Source organism: Misgurnus anguillicaudatus, chromosome 10 (genome assembly GCF_027580225.2).
Source record: "Misgurnus anguillicaudatus chromosome 10, ASM2758022v2, whole genome shotgun sequence".
Lineage (NCBI taxonomy): Eukaryota > Metazoa > Chordata > Actinopteri > Cypriniformes > Cobitidae > Misgurnus > Misgurnus anguillicaudatus.
Genome location: NC_073346.2, coordinates 13,710,618 through 13,724,426, shown reverse-complemented (window position 1 = coordinate 13,724,426; position 13,809 = coordinate 13,710,618). Strand labels below are relative to the sequence as shown.

General features: G+C 37.4%; 2 protein-coding genes across 6 annotated transcripts in view; both read left to right on the top strand.

Annotated features, from left to right (window-relative positions):
* The first annotated feature begins 1,334 nt into the window (after nucleotides 1-1,334).
* LOC129447750 (nucleoporin SEH1) lies at nucleotides 1,335-4,873 on the top strand. Its single transcript, XM_055209569.2, has 8 exons — nucleotides 1,335-1,601; nucleotides 1,974-2,024; nucleotides 2,191-2,337; nucleotides 3,217-3,428; nucleotides 3,676-3,774; nucleotides 3,865-4,005; nucleotides 4,243-4,397; nucleotides 4,482-4,873. The coding sequence occupies exons 1-8, from the start codon at nucleotides 1,488-1,490 to the stop codon at nucleotides 4,628-4,630; spliced, it is 1,068 nt and encodes a 355-aa protein (XP_055065544.1). The 5' UTR covers nucleotides 1,335-1,487; the 3' UTR covers nucleotides 4,631-4,873.
* A 1,473-nt stretch (nucleotides 4,874-6,346) lies between these two features.
* cep192 (centrosomal protein 192) overlaps nucleotides 6,347-13,809 on the top strand; it is a 39,271-nt gene continuing 31,808 nt past the window's right edge. For all 5 annotated transcript variants that reach the window (XM_073871907.1, XM_073871908.1, XM_073871909.1 and 2 more), the window contains exons 1-9: nucleotides 6,347-6,536; nucleotides 7,279-7,487; nucleotides 8,188-8,298; nucleotides 12,116-12,273; nucleotides 12,358-12,419; nucleotides 12,505-12,643; nucleotides 12,745-12,857; nucleotides 12,937-13,017; nucleotides 13,455-13,601. In XM_073871907.1, coding sequence (XP_073728008.1) covers nucleotides 7,318-7,487; nucleotides 8,188-8,298; nucleotides 12,116-12,273; nucleotides 12,358-12,419; nucleotides 12,505-12,643; nucleotides 12,745-12,857; nucleotides 12,937-13,017; nucleotides 13,455-13,601 — 981 coding nt within the window. In that variant the 5' untranslated portion in view covers nucleotides 6,347-6,536; nucleotides 7,279-7,317. The remainder of the gene's footprint in view (nucleotides 6,537-7,278; nucleotides 7,488-8,187; nucleotides 8,299-12,115; nucleotides 12,274-12,357; nucleotides 12,420-12,504; nucleotides 12,644-12,744; nucleotides 12,858-12,936; nucleotides 13,018-13,454; nucleotides 13,602-13,809) is intronic.

Below are 13,809 nucleotides of genomic sequence, written 5' to 3'. Positions count from 1 at the left end.
ATTTACTCATTTAAACATGAAAGGATATTTTTTGATTGCCTGTGTCTGTGTGATATTGATGTCCTTGTTTTGTTCAGGTGATGTAGTAATTTCCTTTACATTACGTTTTTTATAGTTCGGATTTATTTTGTATTTATATATGCATTTTGAACTGTTTTGTGCTGTCCTTTATTACACGTGACGTTACTCTTTGTTTTTTTTTACATTTGCATATGCGCACGTTGCTAACTGTAACTTAACATACTTTTATAATTGAACTTTTTGTCTGCAGGGCACGCGCTTGGGTGTTTCAGGTGTGATCTTGGATTCTGGAATCTGTGTTTTACTACGAAGACAAACTGCAGCAGTCATGAGTTGTGTTATGTAGGGATTGGTAAAGCAGGTGAGTTTAGTTTCTCAGATGTGTCTTGACAAACATTGTCCTCAATATCGTTTTCCTTATTACGGTTTTTCTCTTGCTTTTATAGCCAGTGTCGTGGATGTAAAGGAAATGGGTTGTCTTGCGGCGAAGGAGTGCAACAAGACTACAGATGTGGAGTTTTTCAATAAAACCTTATACACCATGAAAAAAAGCTGCTGTGGTGAAGACTTCTGCAACGCAGGCCCAGCACTTCAATTATCCCTTAATACTCTTATCATCCTTATACTAGCTCAGATGATTGGTTTATCTTGATATAATTTCTCATCTCCAAACTGTCGTATTTATATAACTACATTGATTAACTAATGCTGTGTTGGTGTAATCCACTTATTGTTTGTTCATTTATCACTGTTAAATCACTTGTGTTTTGGATGATTTTTATTCTACCTAGTGGATTTTGTACAAGTGAATGTGTTGACACGAGTACGTTTAGCCCCATTTAAGAAGTAAATCTAAAGTTTAATATACACACTAGTCATGGCATTAAGGTCCGTAAGTTTTATAAATCCTAATTAAACTTTGTCTTTCAATCTTGGAGTTTTATTGTAATAAATTATTGCAAATGTCAAACTTTGCGTTCTCATTTTTGTGTAATTATGATTGCTTGCATCCGACAGAGGGCACTAAATCAACGCATAACTGGCCTTCTGCGCATGTGCTTTGCTTATAAACGTGCTTGTAAGCGGATTTTATTTATTGCAAGAGCAAAGAAATAGAAAACACAAATAGCACTGCATTGACACACAATGAAATAAAGTAGAAAAATAAAGAACGTAAGCGGATATTGTTACTATGCAGCTAGATTTGCGCATGACATGATCATGTCGCGAGAATTATTTGAGTGCAGTCTGCTCTCGCGGTACTTTGTTCTCATACGTTGATCGGTTTGCGCAGCGCCGCATGAACTCGAACACTCCGACTATGAATCTTTGGGCCACGTGCTTTGCAAATCCAACGTGATTGGGGCGCTTGTAACCTTTCGTTTGAAACCTGGGGTGGTACAGTGTACGAGTGCGTGCTGACTTCCCGCGTGACATTACAGGAAAGGATTTCTTAAATCACTTGGATGATGTTTGTCGCGCGCAGCATCGCAGCAGATCACAAAGATCTGATCCACGATGTTTCCTACGATTTTCACGGACGGAGAATGGCTACGTGTTCCAGCGACCAAAGCATTAAGGTAAACGATCTCAAATTTGCGTCATCTGCAAGAGTTTTTAAAGTAAGGCATTCACTAGCCATAGCACAGCAATCGTAGTTTAGTAGTAATATCATATTAACCAGAAATTTAACGTGATCTCCCTACAGTAACTGTAATTTAACGTTATTTTTAGGAAAGCTATGGCAATACAAATGGTGAACAATACGCCCAAAACATGGGTACTTTTACTAAACAACATGGTAAACTTTTCCTAAGGATGGTTGCGGAGCATACAATGGAAAACGTTTTACATCGTGTTAAAAGCTTTGCAAGTTGTCAAAAGTTTACTTCCTACTTCGTTTCATACGTGTTTTTTTTTTTGTGGATTTTGTTTCTTTATTCGCTTCTAAGGTATGGGACAAGGGTGATGATGGAGAGTGGAACTGCACAGCTAGCTGGAAAGTAGGTTTTGCCTTAAATCTTCTTATACTTAAAGTTTAAGCAAAGTGTATCACATTTATATGGGTTGCATCTGGCATGGTTATGTGTACTATTGCATTTACTACGTATTGGTAGATATAGGGGTGTATAAGGTTTTGGGCTGAAATGTAAAAAACTTGTTTTGTAGACACACAGTGGCTCGGTTTGGAGAGTGACATGGGCTCATCCAGAGTTTGGACAGGTGTTGGCATCTTGCTCCTTTGATCGTACTGCAATAGTATGGGAGGAAATTGTTGGCGAGTCCAATGACAAACATCGAGGACAAAGCCACTGGGTAAGAGTCTAACCTCAACTTTAAATATTTCCCTTAAATCGGTTGATTCTCACAAGTTGTCTAGTAAAATAAAAGGAGATTACTTCTGATTGCATAATAAAACTGTACAGTACTATACAGCTGAATTATAAAGGCACAATATATAATTTTAGCTGTTAGAGGTTGGTCAACAACAACAGCATAGCTTGATGATGCTGTGAAAAAGTGTGAAACGATGGCAGTTGTAGTGTTCACCTTCAACAGAGTGATGTGCTAGATGCTTCAATTACCACGGTGCAGACTGAAAGGTTTGACAGACACACCTATGGTTTCTATGGCAGCAAAACCGGAAACTGAGGATAACCTGTGCGCCATTTACAAGTGACCCTATGAACAGGGGCGTAACACTGCTTAAAACTGCACACATTTTCTGAATTGAAATTAAGATGTTGTTGAAAATATTTGAGATAATGTATGTGTCCTTAATTTGTAAGTTCTGAGATGCCACTTAACTAAACGGTCAGTGTCTCAGTTTAAAGGGATAGTTCACCCAAAAATAAAAATTTTAATGTATTACTCTCATGTTGTTACAATTTTGTATAAATGTCTTTGTTTTGACCACAAAGGAAGATATTTTGAGGTACTTTTGTAACCAAATAGGTTCTTGAGTCCCTTTTACTTCCATAGTATTCTTTTATCCTACTGTGGAAGTGAATGGGGCTCATGATCGGTTTGGTTGCAGACGTTCCTCAAAATGTCTTCCTTGGTGTTTATTGGAATAAAGAAATGTATACAGATTGCCATGTTTGTGTAGTCCACATGTGTCAGAAAATGATGCCAATTTTAGTTTTTGGGTTAACTATGCCTTTAAGAACCCGGTCAACCTTGCTGTCACCTCAGATTAAAAGGACCACACTTGTGGACAGTCGTACCTCTGTGACTGATGTGAAGTTTGCACCGAAGCACATGGGTTTAATGTTGACTACATGTTCTGCGGATGGGGTGGTGCGAATCTATGAGGCACCTGACGTCATGAATCTAAGCCAGTGGTCCCTGCAGCATGAGATCTCCTCCAAATTCCCTTGCTCTTGCATCTCCTGGAATCCTTCCAGGTGAGAGTATACAGATTTCTTGCTTGAATGTGAATTCCCACTTTATGTAAGCATACATTAGTTTGTACACCATGATCATTGGTTTAGTCACATATTTTGCATTGAAGATTCACACCTTTTTATAATTTACAATATGTGATCAATAATGATAATTTCAATATTTGAACGCAGTCAGGTCTGTCATTTTCGGATGCGGAGCCATGCGCAAAGTAACAAAATATTAAATTGCTTTTTATTGTCTTAACAGTTCTCGGGCTCACGCACCTATGATTGCTGTAGGTAGTGATGAAAGCAATGTGACGTATGGTGGCAAAGTTCAGATATATGAATATAATGAAATGACAAGGTTTGTTTTCCGTTCAACTGACCCTATACGATTAAGCATCTTTTTGTTATTAATTTGTATAAAATTGTGTATAATTGTTTCTGTTTGTAGAAAATATGGCAAAGCTGAGACGCTGGTGACAGTTACAGATGCAGTACATGATGTTGCATTTGCCCCAAATCTGGGGCGGTCTTTTCATGTGCTTGCTGTTGCCACAAAAGATGTGCGCATCTTCAAATTGGTTCCCCTTCGGTAAGTAAAATGATGGCAAATTTCTGGCATGTGTGTCACTGCACAGACATAACCGTTTTTACCTTCTTTATAGTTTAAATTGTTGCATGCCTAGACATAAAAGTTCATAAGTAATGCAATGCTTTAGATTCTTCCTTTTGACCAAATCACCATCTTTAAATCTTTACCATTGAGAGTAGACTGTCTATCACCCCGTGTGTGTTTTTTAAAGCATCTGTGTCCCGCTTTGACCAACAGAAAGGCAGAAACCTCTGCATCGCTCACCAAATTTGAAGTGCAGGTGCTGGCCCAGTTTGACAGTCATAACTCTCAGGTGTGGCGTGTGAGTTGGAACATTACTAGTACACTCCTGGCTTCCTCTGGTGATGATGGCTGTGTGAGACTCTGGAAAGGTGAAAGATTAAAAATCAGTTAATTAAGGGAATTTTCCAATTTATTACACATGTATGTAATTTCCTTTTTTTTTCTTTCACTAGCAAACTACATGGACAATTGGAAGTGCACGGGTGTTCTAAAGGGAGATGGTAGTCCTGTGTTTGGGACGTCTAATCAGCCTGCTGCTCTTAGCACGGTCATGGGCTCTGCTTCTTTACAGAATGCTTTCAATGGGACCACTGGAAGATAGATCTTGTATTTCAGGACCAACATGAAGATATTTGGTGCTCATGTACTGCACCATGGAAAATTGAACTGATTCCTGGGACCAATTGATCGTGCTTGCTGGACATGTAGAGTGACGGGCACTTACTGTAACACTGGTATATAGACGACGAACCGTTATATAGTGAGATTGCCATTTTGTTGACTTTTGTCATTGTGTGATTTCATTTTCTATTATAAAATTGAAATAAAATGGTTTCAAAATATACTAATGATTCAATATATGGATTTAAGTGCTCAATTTTTTTCAGTATGCATTTTATTTCCTGTTTGTGGATACCAATGCATAGTTTTTTTATCTTGTTTTTTTCATACGTTTACGTTTCAAAGCCTTTATTCTGTAAAACATTTTTAACTGAGCTGGACCAAAGTTTTGTTTAAAGTTTAGTTTAGAATTTTGCATTTATTCATTTTAGAAGCAAACTTCAATGTTCTGTTTCTTCAAAAAATTAAAGTGGTGGTTGTAGCCTTTTCTTATGATAATGTGGAAGTCAATTAAAATAATTTTGGTATAATTATGTGTGCATGAATGATGGATAGAAAAATTGGGTTTAAGCTCCACCCTGTATGCCAAGTATTTACAAATCCTCTCTTTTCACGACTTGGTCATAATCAATCCAGCAAAAATTGACAAAATGACAAATCTGGTTTAATGAGACTTGATGTACAATGACTGTTAATGATACATAAAACTAGTTTGCGCTTTTACTGTATGTTTTAAAGGGGTCATATTATGAGTTTTTTTTTTCAAGATGTAAAATTAGTCCTCTGTGTCCACAGAGTGTATGTGTGAAGTTTTAGCTTATAATACCCACAGATAATTTATTAAAGCATGTTTTAATTGCCACTTTTAGGCATAAGCAAGCATGTGGTATTTTTGTGTATGCACTAGGGACCAGTCAGATTTTCATGATATGTCCCCTTTAATGTTATAGTGCTTTCACTGCTCTGTTTAAAGACCTGTATAAAGGAAAATGTGTATTGCCTTAGTGTAGCGTTGGCTTTATGATTTACCAAATAGACTAAATACTTGACTTTTATTCATTACAAAGGACCTAACATGCTTGATTTATTCTGACCATTGATCAATATCTATTTTCTCTTTCTAACAGGTTACTTTAGTGTATGATTTATTTTTTTTTAAACTAGCTTCCACTCAGAAACGGTGTCTATTTCATATGTGGTCTAGTAAAGTACAGTGAAGTTGAAGTTTACAGTAAGCAGCTGGGTATCACAGCTGCTCTCTCAGCTGCTAACTTATCTGCTTAAGAGTTTATATATATGATGCTACATATTTTACAAAATCCTAATGCTACTAATTGTTTTATTATAAGAACTGTACTTACAACCAAGTACATGGATCCTCGTCATGTTGTGTCTTCTGTATAAATTTTTACATTATTATTACATTTATGCGTTTCGCAGACGCTTTTATTAAATACCATTCAAGCTATATTTTTAACATAATTTGTGTTTAATTGTATAGCTATTAAAGTCTACTGTACACATGAAGCAATAGTAATTACAGTTCGTTAATGCAATAAAACGAACCTTCAAACAAACAGCCTCTTCATTCAAAACACCAAACGCGTGATTGACATAATACTGATCCACTCTGTGAATTCAATCAGATCGCTTCAGCCAATCAAATCCTGGCATCATGTTTAAGCCCCGCCCATGCTAAGAGAAACCTAGAGGCGGGATTCTCCCGTAATGGCTTCAGTTCACTTCGACAAACTGTTCTTGTAAAACGGGGAGGTCGCTATAATAGCAGCTTTGTTCGGGAATTTTATGGATTATCAGTGCTGTATTTGTGTTTAGCAGTCGGATGAACTTTTATGTAAGGCATAAATGTCGAGTTTCTTTTCACGGTAAGTTCTCGTCGAAGCAGATTCCTCTCAGCTGTTGCAAATCTTCTCAAAGAGTTTCTCAAAGTGTCACTGCTAACTGTTAAGTAAACGGAACTACACGTTAAGAAAGCATAACGAATCTTTTGTTTAAAACTCAATGTTATGCGTGTCAATTTGTCTTTATTGTGATGTTTGAGAAACGTGCTTGGAAGTGTGTGAAATCCTGGCCTTGGTTCAGCTAACGTTAACGTTATTTTTCTTTGCACATTATTATTGTCGCCTGTAATATGTAAGTTACTGTTAGTGTGTTGTTAGAAGCAAACAGTGAATATTGTACAGTTTAAGTGTTATTTTTTAGTAAACTTCTGTAGTCTGGTATCAGAAAACATCATATAAGCAGACTTGTTGGTGTTTGTAGAAAGAGGCAGTTAACTTCACAACGATGCTAAAAACAAGTTTGATGTCTTAAAATGTAATATGGCATTTTCCAATAATGAAATCTAACGTTACATTAAGCAAGAACTTGCTGCCAAGTCAACAGATGCCAGCTGCATCTGCCTAAAGTATATATTATTCCAAGCATACCCTTCAGTTTAGTTTAACATGGCTGTCTAGCATAAATAGTAAGCTAAAGACTTGTGTGTTGATGACTTGGGCATTTATAAAATGTATAGCAGTTTATCATCTACAGTACAACGCTAGAGTGTGATCATTATTAATAGCTATTTATATCATAATGCCTGAAATATTCCCTCTTTTGTAGATCATGTGGTGAAGTCCTGTGTCAGTGAGTCACGCAGAGATGGAGAACTTCCAGAACATTGAGGATGAGCCGTTTCCCAGCTTCCTATCCAACGCCTCGCTGGGCAGCAGCGGCCGTGCCACACTCGGCAACGTGACACTGGGCTCTACGTTTGGGATGCCCATGGCTGCCTCTACTGTGGCTAAAATTAAACCTCCAGCAGACAACAGGTGGGGAGACCCCTGAGTGTAATCTCTTCATAAACCATGGGTTGTAAGACAGTGAAAGTTAACTTTCTCAGTGACCTGTTTGTGTTAAGTGGTGGCCTGGGAGTTAAAATGAGAAGGGTATTTTTTTAAGAATATTATTTTTTTGACCATTTTCGATCGTTACTGTGCTTTTTATTTATGTGTAGTATAGATTGCATTACATTACAGGGCTCCAGACTGCCACCAAAATTTGAGAGTGTGTCACTGAATTTTACATCCAGTCGCAACATGTGCGACCAGTAAATTTGACCTTTTTTTGTGATGTGACACTGAATTTGAAACAGCACGTTGTACTTTCTGCATCTATCATCAAATATTTATTAGTAATACAGTGGAAATAAGTAGAAATGTGAATATTTGGTTAGCATGTTGATTTACGGTGTGTGCCCCTAAATTTTCTGGTTGCACCCCTAAAATTTTCAGTTGGGGGCTACTGTGCTCCTAGTAAAAAAAAGTTGGTCTGGAGCCCTGCATTACTAATCTGGCTTGTATGGGTATAATTATCAAGTTAAATGCTTTATATTTTTTTTGCTTAAAAGTATCTGTTAAGAGTGAAGAGTGCACAAAACAACACAGAGCTAAGGACTAAACAAAGTAATTGTTTTAACCTTGCCATATTAACTGCATGTATGCAACCTCTGGTGTTCTTCCTCTCTTTCAGAGTAACTGATGTGCAAGCATCATATTTGGAGGATGGACAGATTTCACTCATGCATTCCCAGGGCTCAGATGGTGGGCGAGAAAGATTTGCTCTTAGCCTGAAAGAAGATTTGTAAGTGTAATAAAGTTGTTTAATTTTACCATCAAGAGGTCCACATAGTTGCATTACAATGTACTGAGTAAATATTAGGGGTGTAAGAAAATATCGATACATACAAGTATTGTGATATTTTGTTTGGCAATACTGTATCGGTTCTCAAAAATGCAATAAGATTAATGGCTTTCGTTTGGAGTTTTTACATCCCGACCACTAGATGGCATTCTTCTCAGCTCTGAACTTGAACACTGACAAGAAATACTTGCATAGGGACGTGCCACAATTTTTTGTAAGGTTTGCATATGGGGTGTTTCTCAAACGTGAGGATGCACCCTAAAAAGCCTTCCTAGTACAGTCCTTTTTAGAGTTCAAGGTTAGAGTCCTCCACAACTTTAAATGCTAAAATGAAACTGTCTAAAGTGTCCATGGCAACGTCATAACGGTCAGGGCTTGACATTAACTTTTTGAAGAACTTGTCCTTTGGACAAGTAAATTTATGTTTCACTTGTCTATGCACAAAAGTCACTTGTCCGGGTAAAGATTTATAATATAATTTTTTGTCTGTTTTGCTAATCAGTGGTGGAGCAAGGGATTTTCATAGGGGTGGCCAGGCAGGGGTCAGCAGCTACTCTGGGGTGGCACATAAAATCTCTATCATCCAACCTTAAAATACCTTAAGTGTTATGGGTGTGTTAATCACAATGATGTATAACATACAATTGCCACAATACCTTAATTTTAATTGAGATTAACATACAATTTATAGTCATAATTCAACCTCATGTTTTTTTTAACTACTTAATCAAATAAAACTTTTGAAATTTACTTTGAAACCAGGATTTATATCTCCCATTGCTGAAGAGACCAGAAAATCATGTGAATTTTGTATGCCACTGAAATGTATTTTAAGATTCATTTGGCTGCTTCTTGCTACTCTTTCTGAAGAAGGATGCTATATCTGCTGCCGACATTTCAATGATTTTCTGACATTAAAACACTAAAGCAAAACATTAAAACATTGCCATGTTTTAAAAAACTTATTAGGGTAAATGTATCTAGTTTATCTGTTATATATAAAATCAATCTTAACTCTTTCCCCACCAGCATTTTTCATGATTTTCACAAAAGTTTAATGCCTTCCAGAAAATGCTTCTTTTCAAATATATAAACATACAATATATGAAATAAAAGAACAGACCCTCTGCTTTTAAACAAAAAATCCGTTTCATCCTACCTCCATGTGTTCTGTTTTTATTACCTCTCAAATATGTGTAGGTTTCATCAAAAACACCAAATTTTGAGCAAACAGCTGAAATAATTCCATTTTTGTGAAGGACTTTTGATGGAGATCAGATGCAGAGCGATCTTTAAAACATAGACGGACATACAGCTGTTTGCCCCAGGGCAATACATCAGTTTTTTATAAGTTGCGGAAGAGCGCCACCTGGTGGATAATAGCGGTATTGCAGATTGACGAGATAACTCGTCAATGGCGGGGAAAGAGTTAATCCCAGCATTTACGCTGTAATGTTTGTGTGGGAGTTTTGAATATACAGTGACGAACTATGTCAGATTCAAATCGGCTGTCGCGTGGGGCACACACACATAGGCACGCTGGAAGAGAGTTTTCCATTATAAAAAAAAGTTTCTTAAACAAGATTTTAAGCCCATTATGTGTTTTTACCGAACTTGAGAAGAGAAAAAATATGGACTTAAATCTGCTTTTTTGACACACAGTGATGAAAACGCGGTTGAAGTGCCTGTCATTTACTCATGACGGAGCCTGAAGTGTGTGTGTGTGTGTGTGTGTGTGTGTGTGTGTGTGTGTGTTGCACTCTCTGTTCAATATTCTGCTCTGTGTTTGCCGCTGCGCGTTCTGTCGTTAATGGCACATAAGGTTAAGTAACATGCCATTTTATTTGGTTTGAAATTTAACTTGTCCAGTCGGACAACTAATTTTCTCTTACACCTGCAAAAAATCCACTTGCCCCGGACAAGCAGACAAGCCTTAATGTCGAGCCCTGATGGTTCCCGCCCCCATGGTCTTGTCAGAAAACTTTAAAGTGAGAAGTTGAAGATAATTCAGTGCATCACCATATAAAGCTATTGCAACTTTCCATTAACTCAATATTGTGAATAAGAATCATTTTTCAACTGTTTGCCGTCTCCAAGTTCTATACAAAATTTGATTTGCAAAAAAATTAAGGAAAACATACATTTTTTTGGTCCTAAAACATTTTTGTTCTTGCATTTCATACTAAAATTGGGTGAGCTCTGTACCCACTCGTCTCCTACCTATGTTTGGCTATTTGGAATGAAATTAGTAGATGAAAGTGCTAATTTAATTCTCGCAATGTTTTTTTTTGTGCAAAGAATTGTGGTAGGGGTGCACCGAATGTTCGGCAACTGAAATTATTCTCCTAAAAATAGCAAAAAATTCTCATTTTCAGTGATCGGCCGAACAAGGGAAAAGGCAGAATAAATTTTATAGAACGATGAGGTCTTTGATGCGATCAAAAGTGACCAGTGCAGAGTGAGAGATGGGCAAATGCAGCAAACATGTTGGTAAAAGCCTTTTAAAGTGTCAGAGAAAGACACAAAAACATACAACACTACAAGTTTCATTTATCATTTAAAATCATAACATCCTGAACACTATGCAACATTTGAGAAAGACACGGCAGCGATCCTGACTATTTGTCTGCTTACTGCACAAGCACAGAGAACGAGAGACTTTAGCTTTTCATCACGTGACATAGAATGATGAAGAGCATCAGCAGTATGTAATAAAATCCTAAATCCAGGAAAGTCTTACAATGACAAACACGCTTGTATTAAAGGGTTAGCTCATCCAAAAATGAAAATCATGTAATTAATGACTCACCCTCATGTTTACCAAACCTGTAAGACCTCCGTTTATCTTCAGAACACAGTTTAAGATGTTTTCGATTTAGTCCGAGGGCTTTCTGACCCTCCATTCAAAATGTATGTACGGTATACTGTCCATGTCCAGAAAGGTAATAAAAACATCATCAAAGTAGTCCATGTGACATCAGTGGGTCAGTTAGAATTTGTTGAAGCATCGAAATACATTTTGGTCCAAAAATAACAAAAAAGCTTTGTTTACAGTCTGAGGGATTAGGACATCTGCGACATGCACACTGACTAGCTGTCTGATCAGAGAAGTTAACCGGTGTAAGGCCCTATAATGACTGCTGGAATAAAAATTTTTTTGTTAAATAATAAGAAATAAATGGTGTAAAAAGGACTTTCTGAAAATTAAACTTGTGCAATGGTGAGAGAATTGGCAAAATAATTAGGAAAATAAAGTTGTTCAGCCTTCGGCTGAGTTTTTCATTTTATTCCGCTTCGGCCAAAATTTCCTTTCGGTGCATCCCTTGATTGTGGGTGATTTAAAGGCACGAAGGATACAATTAATGCGTCCCTCAAAAGTGGCCGAATGAAGGGTATGAAAAACAGGGCTGCCGCCGAAGCATTCCTTGGATTGAGATGTCCTTTGACGTGGCAGCCAATACTTTCAGTATTGCAATGTAGCATAACATCGCATTGCAATCCATGTATCTGTACTGTATTTTGAGATTCTTGCCAATGTACAGCCCGAGTAAATATCGTGCAGTGTTTGTCTCCTTTGCTGTCAAATAGTGTTATCTGTATTTCTGTCCTTCAGCCCCCTTGCTTTAAAAATACTGGCATCAGCTATTAAAAAATCAATATTGATCAGCCTGTAGTGTACCTTCTTCAGGAACTGTGTGATACAAATACTGTTCTTGGCTTCATTGTGTAAACCAAAGCTGTTTTTTTTCTTTTTCAGAGATGATGTTGATGACTTCATTGCTGCTAATAGATTCTCAGACTTGCTAGTTAATGTCAATTTGGATGAGACAGAATCCGGTCCTGCTTCTAAAACCTCTCCCAAAGGATTGGGTCGAGGTCCTGCATCGGGTTCTGTTCCTTTTCGAACCACCACTGGTGTGTAATTGGCCTATATTTGTTAAGTTCCAACTTGTGTGTCATACACTTATTTAAATTAATTAATTGATTTTACTTCATTAGACCTTTCAACTGGACTGCTGTCATTTTCCCATGTTGGAGACAAAGATACAACAGCAGCTCAGGTGCTTGTTTTTGTGTTATGATTTGTGTTTTATCTTGTTTCAAGCTTTTGTCATTATCACTTAGCCTCTGTGCTGCTCTTCTTAGGCCACAGTGCTTCCAGTTATGATTGAGGAAGAGGAAGATTCTGCAAGTGAAGAAACAGGCAGTGAAAGGTGTAGCATCGCCAGCTTCCTGGCAAATGAGAAGCTTATGTCCCTGGACAGCATGAATAGTGACGTCACAGGTAGATTATAGTCATTTTAAAGTTTTGCATCCTAAAATAAGTTAAACAAAATTAGACTTAATACTCTTGCCTGGCGTCTTTGTGATGATTAAATTCTCTAGATGATGACATTGATGTGAACCAGCTTCATGATGAGGAACTGGAGTTGTATTTCAACAAACTTATGCCCCCTGCAATGCAGAGGGGTCGAGTAGAAGGGCAAGAAATCCCTGTTGTGAGTTCCTCTTGCTTTATTTACCAGAACTTCCTACTTTTTGTTTTGTTTTGTAACACATGATCTGTTCCTTTTGTAGGAGTTGCCTTCCAGTTCCTCTCAACCCAAATTCTGTGAGGCAGAGAACAACAGATTCAGTTTTCATGATGATTATGACCAGGTACGGACTTGATGTTGCTTACAATTTTGGCCAACATCCACAAAGTTGTAATTCTTATTACAAACATATCACAGCAGTGAAGTTTTTTAAGTGATTTATTTTAAATTGGTCTCTTAAATGGTTGATATTGCCAAGCCCTCTGGCATTTAAACCACTCCCCTTTATTGAATGTCATAGTTAAAGTCCTGATTTACTTTGAAATGTGGAAGTCGCATAACAAAACAGAAATGAGCAGTGAACACATTTTCAAGTTAACTACCAAAATTCAGATTCGCTCTGAGCACACAATGACACTCTAACCAATATTGTTAAAGATTAACTGGGAGGTTAAAGCTAAATCTATATGGCTTAGTTGGCATGCTCTCTAGATCTAGTCTTCAAGCCCTTTCATTCTGATTTTTTTAACCATTTTTTTCCTCTGTGGTTTTGCACTATAGAGGGACTTTCGCATGCCTGATGTGCGACTGGCAGCCACGGGTATGGATTCATGTCCTGCAAGTGATGAAGATACAGAGGATGAACTGGAGGCTTCACAGAACCGAGGAAGAGCCAGGTTTCTCCTACCCAGCACCTCCAGACAACCGGTTTGTTCTGATCAGCTTTCGGCTCATGATGCTTTATATACTTATAACTCTGTGGCATTATACAATGCTACATCTGTGGCAAAATTTTACTTTTTTTACCAGCTCCAATTATTCCTTTGTGGATTCTACGCCAGCCAATAAATTGTGTTTATACTGCTAAGCATTTACAAGTGGAAACAACTGTTTAGAAAGCAAGTGTTATGCAGTA